Genomic DNA, 17,629 nt, shown 5'->3' on the forward strand with positions numbered 1-17,629 from the left:
ATATTTTTTGAACTTAAAGGTTGACAGACAACCTTTATTACCAATAATATGTACTGTACAATGTTCCTGACATATATTTCAGTTTCCTGGATTTTTTTTCCATCTGGCCTTCAGATATGAAAGGCAGGGGGAATTAACACGTGTTTAGATTTGTCATCCATGTGTCGAAATGAAAAGAATACCGCTTGCACTAAACTTTGCATAAAGTAGTTAATTGCTTTTAATTTTAATGGTTCAAAGAATGTCAGGCAAAATGGTCGTCCCTCAAACATGTTCACTTCATCAAATTTGACCCTCTTTGAAAAAAGTTTGGACACCCCTGCATTAAGGTAAAAAACACCAAGTCTTTAGAACCACTTTAAAGGCCTCGTTCACACCATCTGTGCATAAAAAAAATTCACAGATGCATAAAAAAAAAAAAAAAAAACCATACATTTGACTTGCATAGGCTTGATCACATCATGTGCAGAGACATGCATATTTATTAGGTACGTCTCAGCAAGGACACAAAGAAAACTGCTATGTGTCCTGTTCACACCATACCACATGTTGCAGATTCCGGCGCAAAAACAAAAAATCTGCACATGATACAGTGTTGTGGTGTGCACAGGCACGTAAAAGAAAAAAAAAAAACGTTTCTTTGCAGAACGCATGCAGAAAAACTCAGCCATTTTTTTCTGTAAAAAAGCTCCACACAAAGTATGAATTGCACAGATATTTAGCCCGATGTGACCATAACCAACAAAAGTGTATTTGCAGAATGATAGTCTTTAACATTAGGAGGTCATAATCAGGCATACTGGATTAGCTAGCCCAGTTATATGTAACCATGAATATGGTCACTGCCTAAGCTTGAGATAAAACATCACATGCCCAGATCTGTAATAACGGTTTAGATATACAGTAAAAATGGCTAAACCAAAAAGAAATGTAGGTGCTCCTTATTTTATCTACAGTAGTTCCACTTTCCTACGTGGGCAACACATGTATGGCTAATATTTTAGCACATGAGCAGGGCCCTGTGAACCCTCTTGCACGGAAATGTATTGTAACTGTACGGTCTTCCTTTATTTGGTAAAGCATTGGTACTATATAAATCCTGTAAAATAATATGTTAAATAGGAGACGGCTGTGCAACCTTAGCCCGTTTTCCGACACTGACCTTGCTGTCCAGTTTCTTCATAGTGACCAGGTCTATAGATTTCAGGGAATGGCCAGTGGGGGCAATGAAGTACAGGCATGCATGAATACGAGAATCGTGGTAGTTATGAAGAACTCGCTTAATCTTCAGCTCTTCCTGTAAGTAGGCTTCATACTGGGAGTCAATGAACTCGACAAGGGACTTGTAACTAAGATAAAAATGGACAAGTGTGTGGGTATTTAAAACAAAAGATCTTTTATAACCTAGTCACATGTATATTGTGTCCACTCTGTTTGGTAGAAATCACTTAAAGATTTACTGCACAAAGTTCACTAAATAGAGGGGCCAATATAAAAAGTCACAGGACGTAATATGAAGGCAATATCCAAAACAGATCCCATTACAGCTTCAGTATGGCAGATGAAAAAAAAACAAAAAAAAAAAAAAACAAAAAGCAGCAACTGGCTGCTATAAGCAACTTCAGACTTCCAGGATTTTTGTTTTTGGCTTGGAAGTGCATGCATTAGTACAATGAATATACAGTTAGGTTTATACAGGAAAGTTAAATTACATTTTTACATTTATAACACCATATTAGTACCTACCTATGACATATCTGCTATGGGTTTTCTCAATTATTGAACTCCAGCCAAATCACTAAATACCCATCTAAAATTTATGTGTGAACTTATTTATCTGAATATTCATGGTTCTGTTCATCAACATATCTCCACTGCAACGATTACAGAGGAGGGTGGCACACTCTCTATATTACAGCGAAGAATATCATGGGGTCACCTACTTGTTCCATTCCATTGACTGGACAATGAAAAAGCAGTAGCCCACTGATGAAATCAAATCTGTGTGCTCTCCTCTTAGGACTTATTGACATGGACGCACTATACTCTGTGAACAGCGTATGATTATGCACCGAGCTGTGCACTCGTCTATGGGCCCATTCAAATTGCTGCTTAAAAAAAAATATCCATAACTGTAATTTTATCCATATTTTTGCTGTATGCATGTAAAGGTTTGTGCTAATGCTTACATGTGTACAAGCAGAAAGCATTCAGAAACACTTTTGAAAGCCACCAATAGATTAGAGATTCATAAATGACTGCTCGAGGTCATTCTGCCCATACATGGTGGGTGACTCAATGACTGATTCAGACGGACAGTGCGTAATCAGCAACTACTACAGGTTACACATTGTTGATATTGACCCTAGCAGCTGCAGCCAATAGGGTCCCTGTACATGTGTAAATGTTGCACAAAACATTACATGTATACAGTGAATTTACTAATTAGGTGACTTCTGAAGGCATTAGATTTTAGTTAGGGGTAGCAGAGTAAAGGGGGCTGAATACAAATGCACACCACCCTTTTCACATATTTGTAAAAAAATTGAAAACCATTTATCATTTTCCTTTCACTTTACAATTATCTGCCACTTTGTGTTGGTCTATCACATAAAATCCCAATAAAATACATTTACGTTTTTGGTTATATGACAAAATGTGGAAAATTTCAAGGAGGTATGATATTTTTTCGAGCCACTGTATATGGACCGCACTATGCAAAAGAATCAAGAAGCCTTTCATCTCCCGGTCTAAATACGGCTGTGCAGGAAATTTTATAAACAAATTCAGATACCTGTGACAGATTTATAAGTTGGACTCCAGGTAAGGTTTTATTACATAGTTACATTGGTCCAGCTTGGATCAATGTAAGTACACATATTCCATACCTGGAGGTGAGACTGCTGTGGAAGCTGATAATCAGTACTTCTACAGTGATCACCATGGTCCTCTGGGGTAAATTTACTAAAACTGGAGAGCAAAATCTGGTGCAGCCCTGTAGTCAATCAACTTCTAACTTCAGCTTGTTCAATTAAGCTTTGACCAAAACAAAAAACAAAAAACAAAAACACAACCTGGAAGCTGATTGGTTTCTACGCAGAGCTGCACCTAATTTTGCACTCTTCAGTTTTAGTAAATCAACCACAGAGGGCCATTTCCTCGTCACACCCACCATTTACAGAACACCTTGCAATTTTTTTTTTTATATTTAAATATTTTATTAAGTAGAGTATCACAAAAAGCCACATAACGACCATCATATACAGGGAATGCTTCCACGCAAGGAGTGGTACATTATCAAACGCAATTAATATGTCAAAACAAACAACAGCTGTATACAATAGGCCAATCAAATTATGAACAAAGATATTCCATTAAATGATGGCTTTCAGCAACCTAACCTAGGTAAAGTAGAGGTTAAAAAAAAGATAAAGAGCTGACGTTCGGATGGCCCACCACAACCATGGCTTGGGGGAAAACTAGGACCAAGCAAAGTCAGCAAATTATCCAGCAATGTAATAATATACAAGAGAAAAAGGTAGAGAAGTAGTGGGGGAAGGGGGTAAAAAGGAGAGGGATGGTTCCAAAGATTGAACCAGCCACGGTCCCAAGAGCACAGTCAACCGACAAGTATAAACAGGACAGCTAAGGCTCCATAAAGGAAGCCTCAAAATTACGGGGCCAAAGATTAAAAAACCCAAGGTTGCCAGATTTTGGGGTATCATCTCACCTTTTCTTTTTTTTTCAATGAATGCATGGCTTTCTCTGAATGGATGAAGGGGGGGGGGGGAGACACCATCACAATTTCCACCTCATTTAGAGTGCTAATGTCCAAATGCTCATACACAATTGCACTGACAGAGTTCCCTTTGTATCTTGCTCCCTTGCTCCAGTGACAACTCTAAAGTGTGCATTTCCTACTATTTGTTCTGGTGATAATGGTCAGGTGAGGATGAATCACCCCAACAAGGACGCAGATAAAAATGAAGCTTGATGTTAATCTTCTCAACTCTATACAGAACTAGAAGCATCCCACTCCTGCATGTGGCACTACAACCCTGTGGCCACTGATCTGTGGTCAAGAGGATGTGCCCATCAATGTATGGGAGGTAGACATTTTGGCTGGAGTTTTATTTTAATGACCAAACTTCACCTAAATAAAAAAAAAGTCTTTATTAAAAAATCCAAAACTAGCCAACACTTGCAAACATTTGAACTGTGATCATCTTAATTCCATATGAATCGTTCTTAGGTTTTCACTTTGAATTAAAAAAAAATAAATAAAAAATACAATTGACAAGTCCTTATTACATAATCTATATAAAACTCACCTGTCTTCCTTATTAATTTGGTCCCCAAAGCCTATGGAATTAACTATAGTCATTTTCAGACGTACGTTACTCTCTGTGAGATCATAAGTGCAGGATTTCAGCTGAACTCCAGGCTGGGAGTGAGAACTTTGTTCCCCCTCAAACGTTGTGTTAAACAATGTATCCATAAGGGTGGATTTTCCAAGACCAGTTTCACCTTTAAGACAAAAAAAAAACAAAAAACAAACAACATTAAAAAGTTAAATCAATACCTACAGCAGCAATAAAGAACAAACTACTGCTGGCGAAGAAAGGAAAGGTTTTGTGTTTAAGTGTGGTAGTGAGAGGATGTTACCACCATTCATGAAGCCAGAATCTAAAAGAAGACATAATAAAAAGGTGTATGACCAAGTCCTTTGAGCTTTCCATGTAGCAACAATACGACACCCCCTCATATATTTCTCATGGATAAAAACTTGTAGTGGACAGATAGCGTCTTGTGAGTTTTCTATAAATTCTCTGTGCCAAAACTGAACATAAGAAAAATGGTTTCAGTAGGCCAGCCATTTTCAACCAGGGTTCCTCCAGAGGTTTCTAGAGTTTCCTTAAACTTGATTGACCTCTATTTTGATTGTGCCTGCATAGTTCTAAGGCCAACACCACTTGCCACAGTCAACTGCATGACACAGTTATCTTTTTAGCTGTCTGTAAGGGTGGTACTCGGACCACCACTGTACAGTAAAAGGAAAATTGATCCCCTGGTGATTTTGTACGTTTGCACACTGACAAGGAAATAATCAGTCTATAATTTTAATGGTAGGTTTATTTTAACAGAGAGAGACAGAACTAAAATATCCAGAAAAACGCATGTCAAAAAAGTTATACATTGATTTGCATTTTATTGAGTGAAATAAGTATTTGATCCCTATCAATCAGCAAAATTTCTGGCTCCCAGGTGTCTTCTATACAGGTAACAAGCTGAGATTAGGAGCACTCTTAAAGGGAGTGCTCCTAATCTCAGCTTGTTGCCTGTATAAAAAAAGACATCTGTCCACGGCCAAGACCATAGAGCTGTCCAATGATGTCAGGGACAAGACTGTAGACCTGCACAAAGCTGTTATTGGCTACAAGACCATCGACAAGCAGCTCGGCGAGAGGGTGATAACGGTGCGATTATTCGCAAATGGAAAAACACAAAATAACTGTCAATCTCCCTCGGTCTGGGCTCCATGCAAGATCTCACCTCGTGGAGTTTCAATGATCATGAGAATAGTGAGGAATCAGCCCAGAACAACACACGGGAGACTCTTGTCAATGATCTCAAGGCAGCTGGGACCATGGTCACCAAGAAAACAATTGGTAACACACTACGCTGTGAAGGACTGAAATCCTGCAGCGCTCTTTGGCATCAACTCAACTCGCCATATTTGGAGGAGGAGGAATGCTGCCTACAACCCCAAGAACACCGCCCCCACCGTCAAACATGGAGGTGGAAACATTATGCTTTGGGGATGTTTTTCTGCTAAGGGGACAGGACAACTTCACTACATCAAAAGGGACAATGGACAGGGCCCACGTACCATCAAATCTAGGGTGAGAACCTCCATCCCCCAGTCAGGGCATTAAAAATGGGTCATGGATGGGTATTCCAGCATGACAATGACCCAAAACACATGTCCAAGGTAACAAACAAGTGGCTCAGGAAGCACATTAAGGTCCTGGAGTGACCTAGTCAGTCTCCAGACCTTAATCCGATAGAAAATATGTGGAGGGAGCTGAAGGTTCGAGTTACCAAACGTCAGCCTCGAAACCTTAATGACTTGGAGAGGTTCTGCAAAGAGTGGTAGGACAAAATCCCTCCTGAAGTGTGCAAACCTGGTGGCCAACTACAAAATACATCTGACCTCCGATTGCCAACAAGGGTTTTTCCCACCAAGTACGAAGTCATGTTTTGCGAAGGGGTCAAATACTTATTTCACTCATTAAAATGTGAATCAATTTATAACTTTTTTTGAAATGTGTTGTTCTGGATTTTTTGTTGTTTTCCGGAAATCACTGTTAAAATAAACCTACCATTAAAATTACAGACTGATAATTTCTTTGTCAGTGGGCAAACGTACAAAATCAGCAGGGAGTCAAATACTTTTCCCCTCACTGGTATGGGCGGCATTCTTATCATTTACCATGAATTCCATGCAAAATCTGCGTTTGAATGACAGATTCTGCACAAGCTTAAAGGCTAACTCCACTAGTACACCCATATTTAGGATGTAACATGGTGCCAAGCTGACCCCAAACTCCCGGCGGCATTACAACTTGGAATTAATTAACTACAAATCCCTTTCCCACTCTAGAATAGAGGAGAATATAATAATAATAATAATAATAATAATAATAATAATAATAATAATAATAATAATAAAAATATTATATACTGAAACCGACAAAGAGCATGGGTGAGTGGGCTGCTTAAATACCGTCCGGGCTCCTCCCATAAATTCAGGCCACCATACTGGCCTTCTTATGGTCGTGGCCCTATGACCAAGAGAGATGTGGATCACAAACACGCGACAAGATTTACAACATAAACAGACCTGAATTGTGCCTTGGTGGTCAGGTCGGTATGCCAAGAAAAGGGGGCAAAAGACTCAGATAGGGGAAAATCTCTTGATTCTTGTGGTTCTTGAGCCAGCTTGGTGAAGGCTTGTGCCATTTCTTCCTGAGGATTTGGGATGTATGTGGCAAAACAAGCGGACTTCCATCGGCCTAGTTTCTTGATTAGGTGGTCTGGTACTTCCTGTTGGGAGGCAGCTGAGGCTGCTCCAATCTGGAAGGAATGTCCAGAGAACTGACTGGGGTTGAAGCCCAAGTTACTTAGGAGGATCCTGACATGCTTGATAAACTGGCTGCCACTCAGGGGGCTGGTTAGAAAAGGTAGCAACGAGCTACCATCAGATTGCTGGGTAGATGGGACAGTAGTCAGTCAAGCACCATCACTGGGCACCAGGCGTTGTTAGTCTGAAACAGGTTGATGTCAAGCCCGGGGCCGGTTTGTTGCGTTTTGCAGACTGTGAGATGAAGAGTGTAATGATTCGGAAAGCAAGTCAGGTGGCGTCGGAGCAGTGTCTGACTGCCGGAGCCACCGATGGTAAATTAATTAGGTTGTAGGAAACCGTAGAAGGCCTGGTAGATGGCCGCTTGGGTGACTAGGCTGGGCAAAGCCCCAAAACAAAGAACGAGTAAGGATTTCAGACATGTCCCTGAAGAGGGCACTCGTGATAGGTAGGAGTTTGTCACTGACTACGAGTTAATGCTTCTGTATGCCCTGTAGGAGGGACTTGACTGTATTAGCCGAGAATACCGATGGTTTACTGGGGTCCTGTAAGGAAAAGAAATGCTGGTTGCCGGCTAGGTATAGCCTGATAGTATTGTGAGAAAGGGTCCAGCTGCGTGCAGAAATATGATATGAAGGCTAGGACGTGTCTAACGTCGCCTATCTCTGCTCCGGGGCAAGAGGCCAAAAACTTGCGGTAAGTGTTGCAAGCAGTGCGATAGGCCTTCAGTGTGTTGCGTGCCAAGGAGTGGTTAATGAGCTGGGTTGCATTGGCGAGATGCAACTTCAGTCCATCGTTAGCAATGACCACGCGTAGTTTTTGGGTCGGCTCCAGGGTCCTGCAGGAAAAACAAAGTAAGTTTGAAACAGGACAGCACATCAGCCGCGATTTTGCATTTGCCTGGAATATGCCTACAGAAGATATTAAACTGGTGACAGAGTAACAGCTGCACGAGCCGGTGCAGGAAGGACATGATAGGGAGTGACTTGGAGCTACCTTTATTGATGATGTCGGCCGTGGCCCATTTGCCCGTGGAGAAGAGCACTGTCTGTCCTGTCCAAGTTTGGCCCCAGACCTGGGCATCTGCCACTATGGGATATAGCTCGAAGAGTGATGAAGACTGGGTGAAAGCATAAATTTAAGAGAATTTCTGGGGGCCAAGGTTCGGTGAACCAGTGGCGGCCGAAAAATGGCCGCGAAGCCAGTGGAGGCTGCAACATCAGTGACCACCCATGGTGGCTCAGCTGGCACTGCCGGGATGAACATTGAAATGCCGTTCCAGCTGGTGAGGAACTTGTCCCACATAGTTAAGTCTGCTACTGCTGCTTGTTCTAGTTTGAGAACTTGGTCTGGATCTTGCACTGGTGTGAGAAAAAGACTAAAAGCTGTGATATAAAGGATCGTCCTTGAGGAATAAACCTCACCGCGAAGTTCAGCATCCCTAGTAAGGATTGCAACTGCCTCATGGTGCACCCTTTTGACTGGGAGAAGTCGTGGATAACTGTCCTGGTACAGGCTAGTTTGTCGGGGGGAGGCAGGTTATGGCACGCGTGTCCAGAGTGACACCTAGGAAGGTGATAGAGTGTCCAGGCCTTCCACTCTATGCTTGGCCATGGATACGTTGAGATTGTCGAACACCACTCTCAACCTGTCTAGATCTGCTGGTGGCGTGCTCGGTTGTTCAGTGAGCAGGAAGTCATCGAGGTGGTGGATAACAGTCTGACAATGGGCCTGGTGTGACTTTGCCTGAAATGAACTGGCTCAACCCCGTCATGCGGCTGACCCTGGTGAAGATGCAAACTGTACGTTCTTCCCCTCCTATTTTTTTTTTATCGGAGTCCGACCTGGTGCCAGATGGAAACCTGAACTGTCCTCAGGGAGAAAGACAGGGAAAAGATGAGTGGCCCGCGTGCCACTGGGGATGAATGGCCAACTGGGTGCCGCTGCGTGTTTGTGTGGCTGATTGTTTGCCACTGACGTGTGTTTGCAAGTTAGTTTGCAAGTTAGTTTGCATGCAGGTTTGCACGTAGGTGCGTGCCGAAGTGTTTTATACTACCGGAGACAATATTGCATGGTTGCAAGGGTGTCAGCGAGTTTCAGGTTGCTGGGACGATACTGCGTCGTTGCAGGGGTCTCGATGAGTATCAAGGTTTGTTTTTGAGATGACACTGCGTGGTCGCAAGGGTCTCAGTCTGGTTTGCTGAGACGATATTGCGTGGTCGCAAGGGTCTCGATGAGTATGAGGTTTGTTTTGAGACGGCATTGAGGGGTCGCAAGGGTCTCAGTCAGGTTGCTGAGACGATATTGCGTGGTTGCAAGGGTCTCGTTAAGTATGAGGTTGTTTTGAGATGATATTGCGTGATTGCAAGGGTCTCAGTGGGTGTCAGCCTGCCAACACGATATTGCGTGATTGGAAGGGTCTCGATGAGTATGAGGGTTTTTTTTTTCTTTTAGGATGATATTGTGTGGTCCCAAGGGTCTCAACGAGCAAGGTGTTGCTGAGACAATGTTGCATTTTGCAAGGGTCTCAAATGAGTGTCAGGCTGCTGAGACGATTTTGTATGGATGCAAGGGTCTGAACGGGTGTCAGGTTGCTGAAACGTGGTCGCAAAGATCTAGAGGAATGTGAGGTTGCTCAGATGATATTGCATTTTGACGGTATTGCGTGATTGCAAGGGTCTCAACAAGGGTGTCAGGCTGCTGAGACAATTTTGCGTGGTTGCCAGGGTCTCAACAAGTGTCAGATTGCTGGGCCGAGATTACGTGGTGGCAAAGGGGTTTGTTTTTTTGATGAGTGAGGGGTAGCTGAGACGATATTGCATTTTGCAATGGTCTCAACAAGAGTGACAGGCTGCTGAGACGGTTTGGCATGGCTGCAAGGGTCTCAACGAACGAGAATTGGATTACTGAGGAAAGGATAGAAGCACCTGGTTTGTTTGGCGGCTTACCGTACCCTTAAGCGAGCAGCATAAGGGATAAGGACAACGTCTGTTTGATTCGTAGGAGAAACTAACGAACGATATGAGAGACAACAAATGGTAATGATTTGATAGGACATAAAGAATGTGGTAACAAATCTTACTTGCGACAGTGGGCCATGCGAGTGAGTTCACAGCAGACTGTGGCTGGAGTGCAAAATATCGGGAAGGTGTGGCGCGATGCCGAGCACGGGGCAAAACAACAAAGTTAGGTGTGGAAAATAGAATGCGAGAAGTGCATACGAATGATTCAGGCCACCATACTGGCCTTCTTTATATATTATACACACACACACACACACACACACACATATACATATACACACACACACACACACACATATAATATTACGGATATATTTAGCCTGATTTACTGGCGGAGTTGAGAATCTTCACTCCGTAAGTTGTGTGAATATTCACTTTAAATTATACACTCATGTGAAAAGCAAATTCCCTTTTATTTATTTGATCGGCACGATTACAGTAAACAGATATTCGCTTTTCACCTGGCTGCATAAATTGAAGTGAATATTCACACAATTTATTGAGTGAAGGTTCTCACTTCCTTTGGCAAATCAGCGTCACTGTACAGAGACCCCTCAAAGATACAGCATTTCTACAAATCTAGAAAGGGAAACAGCATTTCCTCTTAAGAGTGAAGTAATGGATTTAACACATACAGTTGTTCTCATAGGTTTACATACTCTGGCAGAATGTATGATTTATTGGCCATTTTTCAAAGAATATGAATGATAAACACAAAAACTTTTTTCACTCATGGTTAGTGTTTGGCTGAAGCCATTTATTATCAATCAACTGTGTTTACTCTTTTTAAATCATACTGGCAACAGAAACTACCCAAATGACCCTGATTAAAAGTTTACATATCCTAGCGATTTTGGCCTGATAACATGCACACAAGTTGACACAAATGGGTTTGAATGGCTATTAAAAGGCATCCATCCTCACCAGTGATCTGTTTGCTTGTAATTAGTGTGTGTGTATAAAAGGTCAATGAGTTTATGGACTCCTGACAGACTCTCACATCTTTCATCCAGTGCTGCTGCACTGATGTTTCTGGATTCTGAGTCATGGGGAAAGCAAAAGAATTGTCAAAAGATATGCGGGAAAAGGTAGTTGAACTGTATAAAACAGGAAAGGGATATAAAAAGATATCCAAGGAATTGAGAATGCCAATCAGCAGTTTTCAAACTCTAATCAAGAAGTGAAAAATTAGGGGTTCTGTTGAAACCAAATCACGGTCAGGTAGACCAACTAAAATTTCAGCCACAACTGCCAGGAAAATTGTTCGGGATGCAAAGAAAAACCTACAAACATCATCAGGTGAAATATAGGACTCTATGAAAACATGTGGTGTGGCTGGTTCAAGATGCACAATAAGGAGGCACTTGAAGAAAGATGGGCTGCATGGTCGAGTCGCCAGAAGAAAGCCATTACTATGCAAATGCCACAAAGTATCCTGCTTACAATACGCCAAATGGCACAGGGACAAGCCTCAAACCTTCTGGCACATAGTCATTTAGAGTGCTGAGACCAAAATTGAGCTTTTTGGTCACAACCATAAAAGCTACATTTGGAGAGGAGTCAACAAGGCCAATGATGAAAGGTACACCATTCCTACTGTGAAATACGGAGGTGGATCGCTGGTGTTTTGGGGATGTGTGAGTTATAAAGGCACAGGAAATTTGGTCAAAATGGCAAGATGAATGTAGTATGTTATCAAAAATACTGGAGGAACAATTGCATTCATCAGCCAGGAAGCTGATGGGACGTACTTGGACATTCCAACATGACAATGATCCAAAACACAAGGCCAAATTCACCTGTGATTGGCTACAGCAGAATAAAGTGAAGGTTCTGGAGTGGTCATCTCAGTCTCCTGACCTCAATTTCATTGATCCACTCTGGGGAGATCTCAAACGTGCAGTTCATATAAGACAGCCCAAGAATTTACAGGAACTGGAGGCTTTTTGCCAAGAGGAATGGTCAGCTTTACCATCTAAGATAAAGAGTCTCATCCACAAATACCACAAAAGACTTCAAGCTGTCATTGATGTTAAAGTGGGGCAATACACAATATTAAGAACTGGGGTATGTAAACTTTTGTCATTTGGGTAGTTTGTTATCATTATGATTTAAAAAGAATAAAAACACAGTTTATTGATAATAAATGGTTACAGCCAAACATTAACCATGACTGAAAGAAAAGTTTTTGTGTTATCATTCATTTTCTCTGAAAAATGGTCAAGAAATCATAAATTCTGCCAGGGTATGTAAACTTACAAGCACAGCTGTATGTAAAACAGGTTAGGGACATTCTGAAAATTAACCATCTCCAAGGCTCTAAAATAACATAACTATATTTAGACAGTTTTTGTTCCCCAAAGTATTTTCGGCACTAGCAAAATGGAACGCTCACAGCAAAAGCAGTTCAGCTATGTGGAAGATGTTTATATATCTTTCAGAAACTTTTCTGAATAATTTAATATGGTTTTTAAAAATGTGCTTAACAAAAAAAAAAAAAAGCCACAACAAAAATCTGATATAGTAGACATATAATTAACAGAAAGAGCCACTCTAACCATTCACAAGAACACATTTTTCTTTCAATGTTCTCTTTAGGAAACGGTCAGACCATTCATGTGTTTACAGCAGATTGTATTGGGGTCAAGCTTTCTATGGTTTTACATTTTTACCCTATTCAACTGAAATCTATCACGTTCATGTCGTACACACAATTATTTGTACTAAAATTTTCATTGTCATTTGAGCATCTCGAATATATAGAGTAAGCACACCACATAGCCAAACTGCTTTAGCAATAAGTTTGCATTAGGCATATATATACATACATACATACCTGCTGTTAGAAACCATGGGGCCCTGTACAGCCTACCTGATGGGGCCCCCCCAACCCCGCCCACTTGCCTCAAAAAAAAAAAAAAAAAAAAAAAATGCTGCATTGCCTTCAAAGTGATTTTTATCTTTCTCTAGGCTGTTATAAATTTGATTAGACTAGGATCTGAACACGCCAGAGCACATTTCTGCTAGAAAATGAGAATGCTGCAGCTGACTGTAAAGCCTAGTACACACGGGTGGAATGTCGGGTGACATCGGCTGGTTCAATAAAAACTGACATTCGGCCCGTGTGTATGGCAGCCGGCCTGAGAGTTTGGAAGAGCATGCTGGAAAACCAGCAGCGGGGCCGTCCCCCTGTGAGAACACAATAGCACAGCAGGGGAGATTGCTGTACTAACATTGGGTTGTTAGTACAGCAACCCCGACTTGAGCTGTCAGTTTTATTCAACCAACCTGCTGGGTTAAAAAAACAAAAGAAAATAGTAGGCCCCTTTCACATGGGCATCTCTGCCTGACAGACTACGCTTGCTCAGGGGGGGATCGCTCTGCTGATCCCCGCTGAGCAGGCGGATGACAGGTCCGTGTCCACTCACTTGGCAGAGCGGGAGATGGACAGATTCCCGCTCTCCTCTATGGGGAGATCAGGTGAAAACAGACTGCCTGTCCGTTATCATCTGGTCAGATCCAATTTGATCCACAGACAGATGGAAAATAGGACCACCATTTGTCTGGAATTTGCAGACAGGATCGGATCGGATAGCGGTGGATGCCAGCGGACATTTTACCACTGGCATCCACTGCTCCATTGGCTCCCTCTCTGGTGCTGCGGGCGCAGCGTGGCTCCCTCTCTGGTGCTGCGGGCGCAGCGTGGCTCCCTCTCTGGTGCTGCGGGCGCAGCGTGGCTCCCTCTCTGGTGCTGCGGGCGCAGCGTGGCTCCCTCTCTGGTGCTGCGGGCGCAGCGTGGCTCCCTCTCTGGTGCTGCGGGCGCAGCGTGGCTCCCTCTCTGGTGCTGCGGGCGCAGCGTGGCTCCCTCTCTGGTGCTGCGGGCGCAGCGTGGCTCCCTCTCTGGCTTTCCCCTACAAAGTCCTCTCTTTTTCCCTTCTCCTGTAGCACTCTGCTTTTTGCCAGGTTCCAAGTTCTCTCTCTCCTCCCTCCAGAGTGCATGTATGCGGGGGGGACCGTAACCTGCTGCCAATTTTCTGGGACTACATTTCCCGTGAAGCGCCCCCCCCCCCCCCCCACAGTGTCTTCTGATTGACCCTCTGCTTTGGCCAATGGAGAGGGAATCAGAGTGGGCAGGAAGCTGGGCGGCGTCGCAGGGAACATGCTTGGAGCCGCTCTCTCTCTTCTCCAGTTCAGCTGACAGGAGAAAGGGGAGGGGGCGAGATACAAGAACGCTGTGCAGCTCTCATCTCTCTGTCACAGTGCTGCTGGCAAACAGAGCAGGGAAAGACAACACGCTTTGCCGGGGTAGGGGGGGGTGACAGCACCTACTACTACTACTACTACTACTACTACTACTACTACTACTACTACTACTACTACTACTACTTCTTGGTGTCAACCGGGTGCAGTCCGCCCCCCACCCCCATAGCGATGCCAGTGCCACTGGATTCAGATGCACTCCCCTGATGGCAGCCCAGCTTGCAGGAGCCAGGAGGAGGGTGAGGGGGCGCCTCTTTTGCCACCCCCCGCAAAGTGCCGCCCTAGGCCAAAATACAGCACTAACAACAGCTACAGATAACAAAGTATGTCATCTAACATCAAGCATAATACAACAAAGATATTCACTCCAAGGTCTAATCATAGCTAAAAACATTCATGCATATGGGTGCAATGAGCTTCACTAAAAACATATAAGAGCTGATGTTCAGAAATCTATACTGTACAGGCAGTCAGTACCCTTGATAGTGTAGTGAAAAAGAAAGCTGAGCCAGATTCTGGTGAAAAGCGAGGAGGAGGAGGAAAACCAACGTTTTGGGGAGGCAAAAACCCCTACCTCCTCAGCTTTCCTTTTCCTTACACTATCAAGGGTACGGAATTCCTGAATGTATTTCTGAACATCAGCTCTTATATGTTTTTAGTGTAGCTCATTGCACCCATATGCATGTGATATGTTAGATGACATACTTGGTTATCTGTACCTGTTGTATAAATGTACAGTATATGCCTAATTTAAACCTATTGCTAAAGCAGTTTGGCTATGTGGTGTGCTTACTCTATATATTCAAAATTATTGTACTAACAGATTGATACACTCTTGAGAGGTTTAAGCACCCTAAATAATATATTATTGGTTGCTGAATGGTGTAGTTAGGAGTGGTGTAAAGACATGTGTTGATAATTACATGTGTTATTTGGATACATTATTATAAGAAAGTCATAATCGTTTTTCTATACCATTCTTATGTGCCTGGACTTGCACTAAAATGGTCCCATCTTTCTCAAATAAAGCACTGCAGTGTTGAATTGATCTTGAATTTGACTTGTTACAAAGCACTGTGTAGCTGGCTGTAAACAAGGCATACACACAATACTGTATTCATCCATGTCCGGCCATTGAATGGGCTCATTTTCAGAAGTCTTGGTCCTCTGGTGCTATTCATACACAATCTTTTGGATCGTTGCCTCTCCTAACAAAGTCAGCATGTCTGCAAATACTCACCCACACAGAGGATATTGAAACAAAAGCCATGATTGATTGATTTGTTAACCAGCTGGTCCGGCAGGCTGTCAAATCCCACATGTCCAGAAAGAGGAAGAGTACGGCACCCTTCACCCTGAAATAACAATAGAAAACCACAGATTAAGTCCAACCTCTTACAATATTTACTTTTCTATTGTATAAATCTGTATTCAGTAAGGAGAAAAGTATTGTGCAAACTGCAGGGGGCCACATCAGCTAATCATAATTTACCAGTCATGTATTTTGTTGCTAGGGGTTACTACAGTCTTCATAACACTAATCGTTGTGCTACCTTACTAAATAACCCCAATAATGTGTAACCATGAGCAGGAATAAAATGTGTGATACTCTGTCAAATACCTGATTGTAATATAAATAAGAGCTCATTCCCCAGATAATAACAGCAGGATTCTATAATAAACAGGATGTTCATTATTCAGCTCTGGAAAAGCTACACAGAGGTGCCCTTTGCTGCTGTGCATGTAAATCAGGTGTCCATTGTATGTGTTACATGAGGCGGAACAGATACGGGCTAAGGAGCAGAAGCCACTAGTAAGCTGCTGAACCAATGACCAGATAAAACAGGCTTCTCAGCGAACAAAAACACACAGAACATGAAGTACAGAAAGGGGGAAAATGTAATGTAATATCCTAGAAATTAGGGAGAGTGACTGAATGATGTGCAGTTTAGGTCCCAGTTTCACACTGATGTGGTGCTGGATTTGCAGCGATTCCAGTGCGTTTCCTGCACTGCATCTCAATTGCACTACGTTCATGTGAATCGCTGCAAGTGTCAAGGTTAACACCCCAAAAACAGTTTGCAAAATGCAGTGTGATTGGCTGGATAGGATCGCATGGGTGTGAAGACCCATGCCATCAGATTTCAGCAAGACAAAACAAAAAAAAGAGCACCTTTTTCATATGGGTGCAGTGCGATTTGAGCCATACAAAATGAACGGGCTCAAATTGCACTGCAAAGAATTGCATGTTTTATTTTAAACAGGAATACGGTGCGATTCCTGTCTGAATCACATGTGATTCCCTGCACTGCATCAGTGTAAACCAGGAATAAAACAATGTAGAATGCATCCTTGGAAAGAACTGAACCCAGCATTGCAAGAATGCTAGCCACTTCCCCCAGCCCATTGCATATGACGGTTTGGATAACCAGGTCATCTTGCTTAAAGCAGTTTTTAAATTTTTCCTTTTTTTATGGGTCCTCCCAGGAGGTTAATGCCATAAGTTGCACTGTATATTGGCACATCATGGCAGATTTACCTGTCAAACTGAGCACTTCAGTGCTGCGCTGTCACCACTCCTGAAGGTCCTGGGCGCTTCCATCGCCATCAGTCTATCTTCTTGGTTTGCACTCTCCAAGCAGTTGAATAGTCAGGCCACAATAATGTCACTTCATGCAGATCGGATGATGTAAATGCAGTCTGAGCTGCGCGTGTGTGGCTCAGATTATATTATTACAGGCCAGGAAAGGAATTTATGACAGAAGAGACCACTTGAGTCTCTTCTGTTATAAAAAACCCTACCTGTCAGTGTTTTTTTTAAAGAATTTACTTAAAGAAGTACAGCCAAAACTCATTTGGCTATACTTCTCCTGTGGATCACAGGAGTGTAGTCCGTTCTGCACTCCTGTGACCCAATTTTAGCAGACAGCGGACTGAAGCCGGCTGAAGTCACAGAGCCGATCCATGCTCAGACAAGATCACGACAATGAAGTCGGGATCCGCCCACATGCCTGGATCAGCCCCTGGCTCAGCCCCTCAGCGAGCCTACATGCTTCCCTTTTAACGCTTCTTTAAAGTTGAATGCCAGCCTTACCCTCAGTCTTGCACATTGTACAGGTTCCTCTCCTGTACTGAAATTGCTTGACTTCACTACACTCTGAGCTTCTCTGTGCATTAGAAGTTACAGCAAGTCAGATAGAGC

The 17,629-nt window shown here is 42.9% G+C and overlaps 1 protein-coding gene across 5 annotated transcripts in view; it reads right to left on the reverse strand.

The window, feature by feature from the left end:
* Nucleotides 1–17,629, reverse strand: part of SEPTIN6 (septin 6) — an 81,517-nt gene that overhangs the window by 40,242 nt on the left and 23,646 nt on the right. For all 5 annotated transcript variants that reach the window (XM_073599329.1, XM_073599331.1, XM_073599327.1 and 2 more), the window contains exons 2-4: nucleotides 15,668–15,782; nucleotides 4,332–4,527; nucleotides 1,163–1,349 (exon numbers count right to left, since the gene is read on the reverse strand). In XM_073599329.1, coding sequence (XP_073455430.1) covers nucleotides 1,163–1,349; nucleotides 4,332–4,527; nucleotides 15,668–15,782 — 498 coding nt within the window. The remainder of the gene's footprint in view (nucleotides 1–1,162; nucleotides 1,350–4,331; nucleotides 4,528–15,667; nucleotides 15,783–17,629) is intronic.

The sequence above is a fragment of the Aquarana catesbeiana genome, linkage group LG09, assembly GCF_042186555.1.
Source record: "Aquarana catesbeiana isolate 2022-GZ linkage group LG09, ASM4218655v1, whole genome shotgun sequence".
NCBI classification, from domain to species: domain Eukaryota; kingdom Metazoa; phylum Chordata; class Amphibia; order Anura; family Ranidae; genus Aquarana; species Aquarana catesbeiana.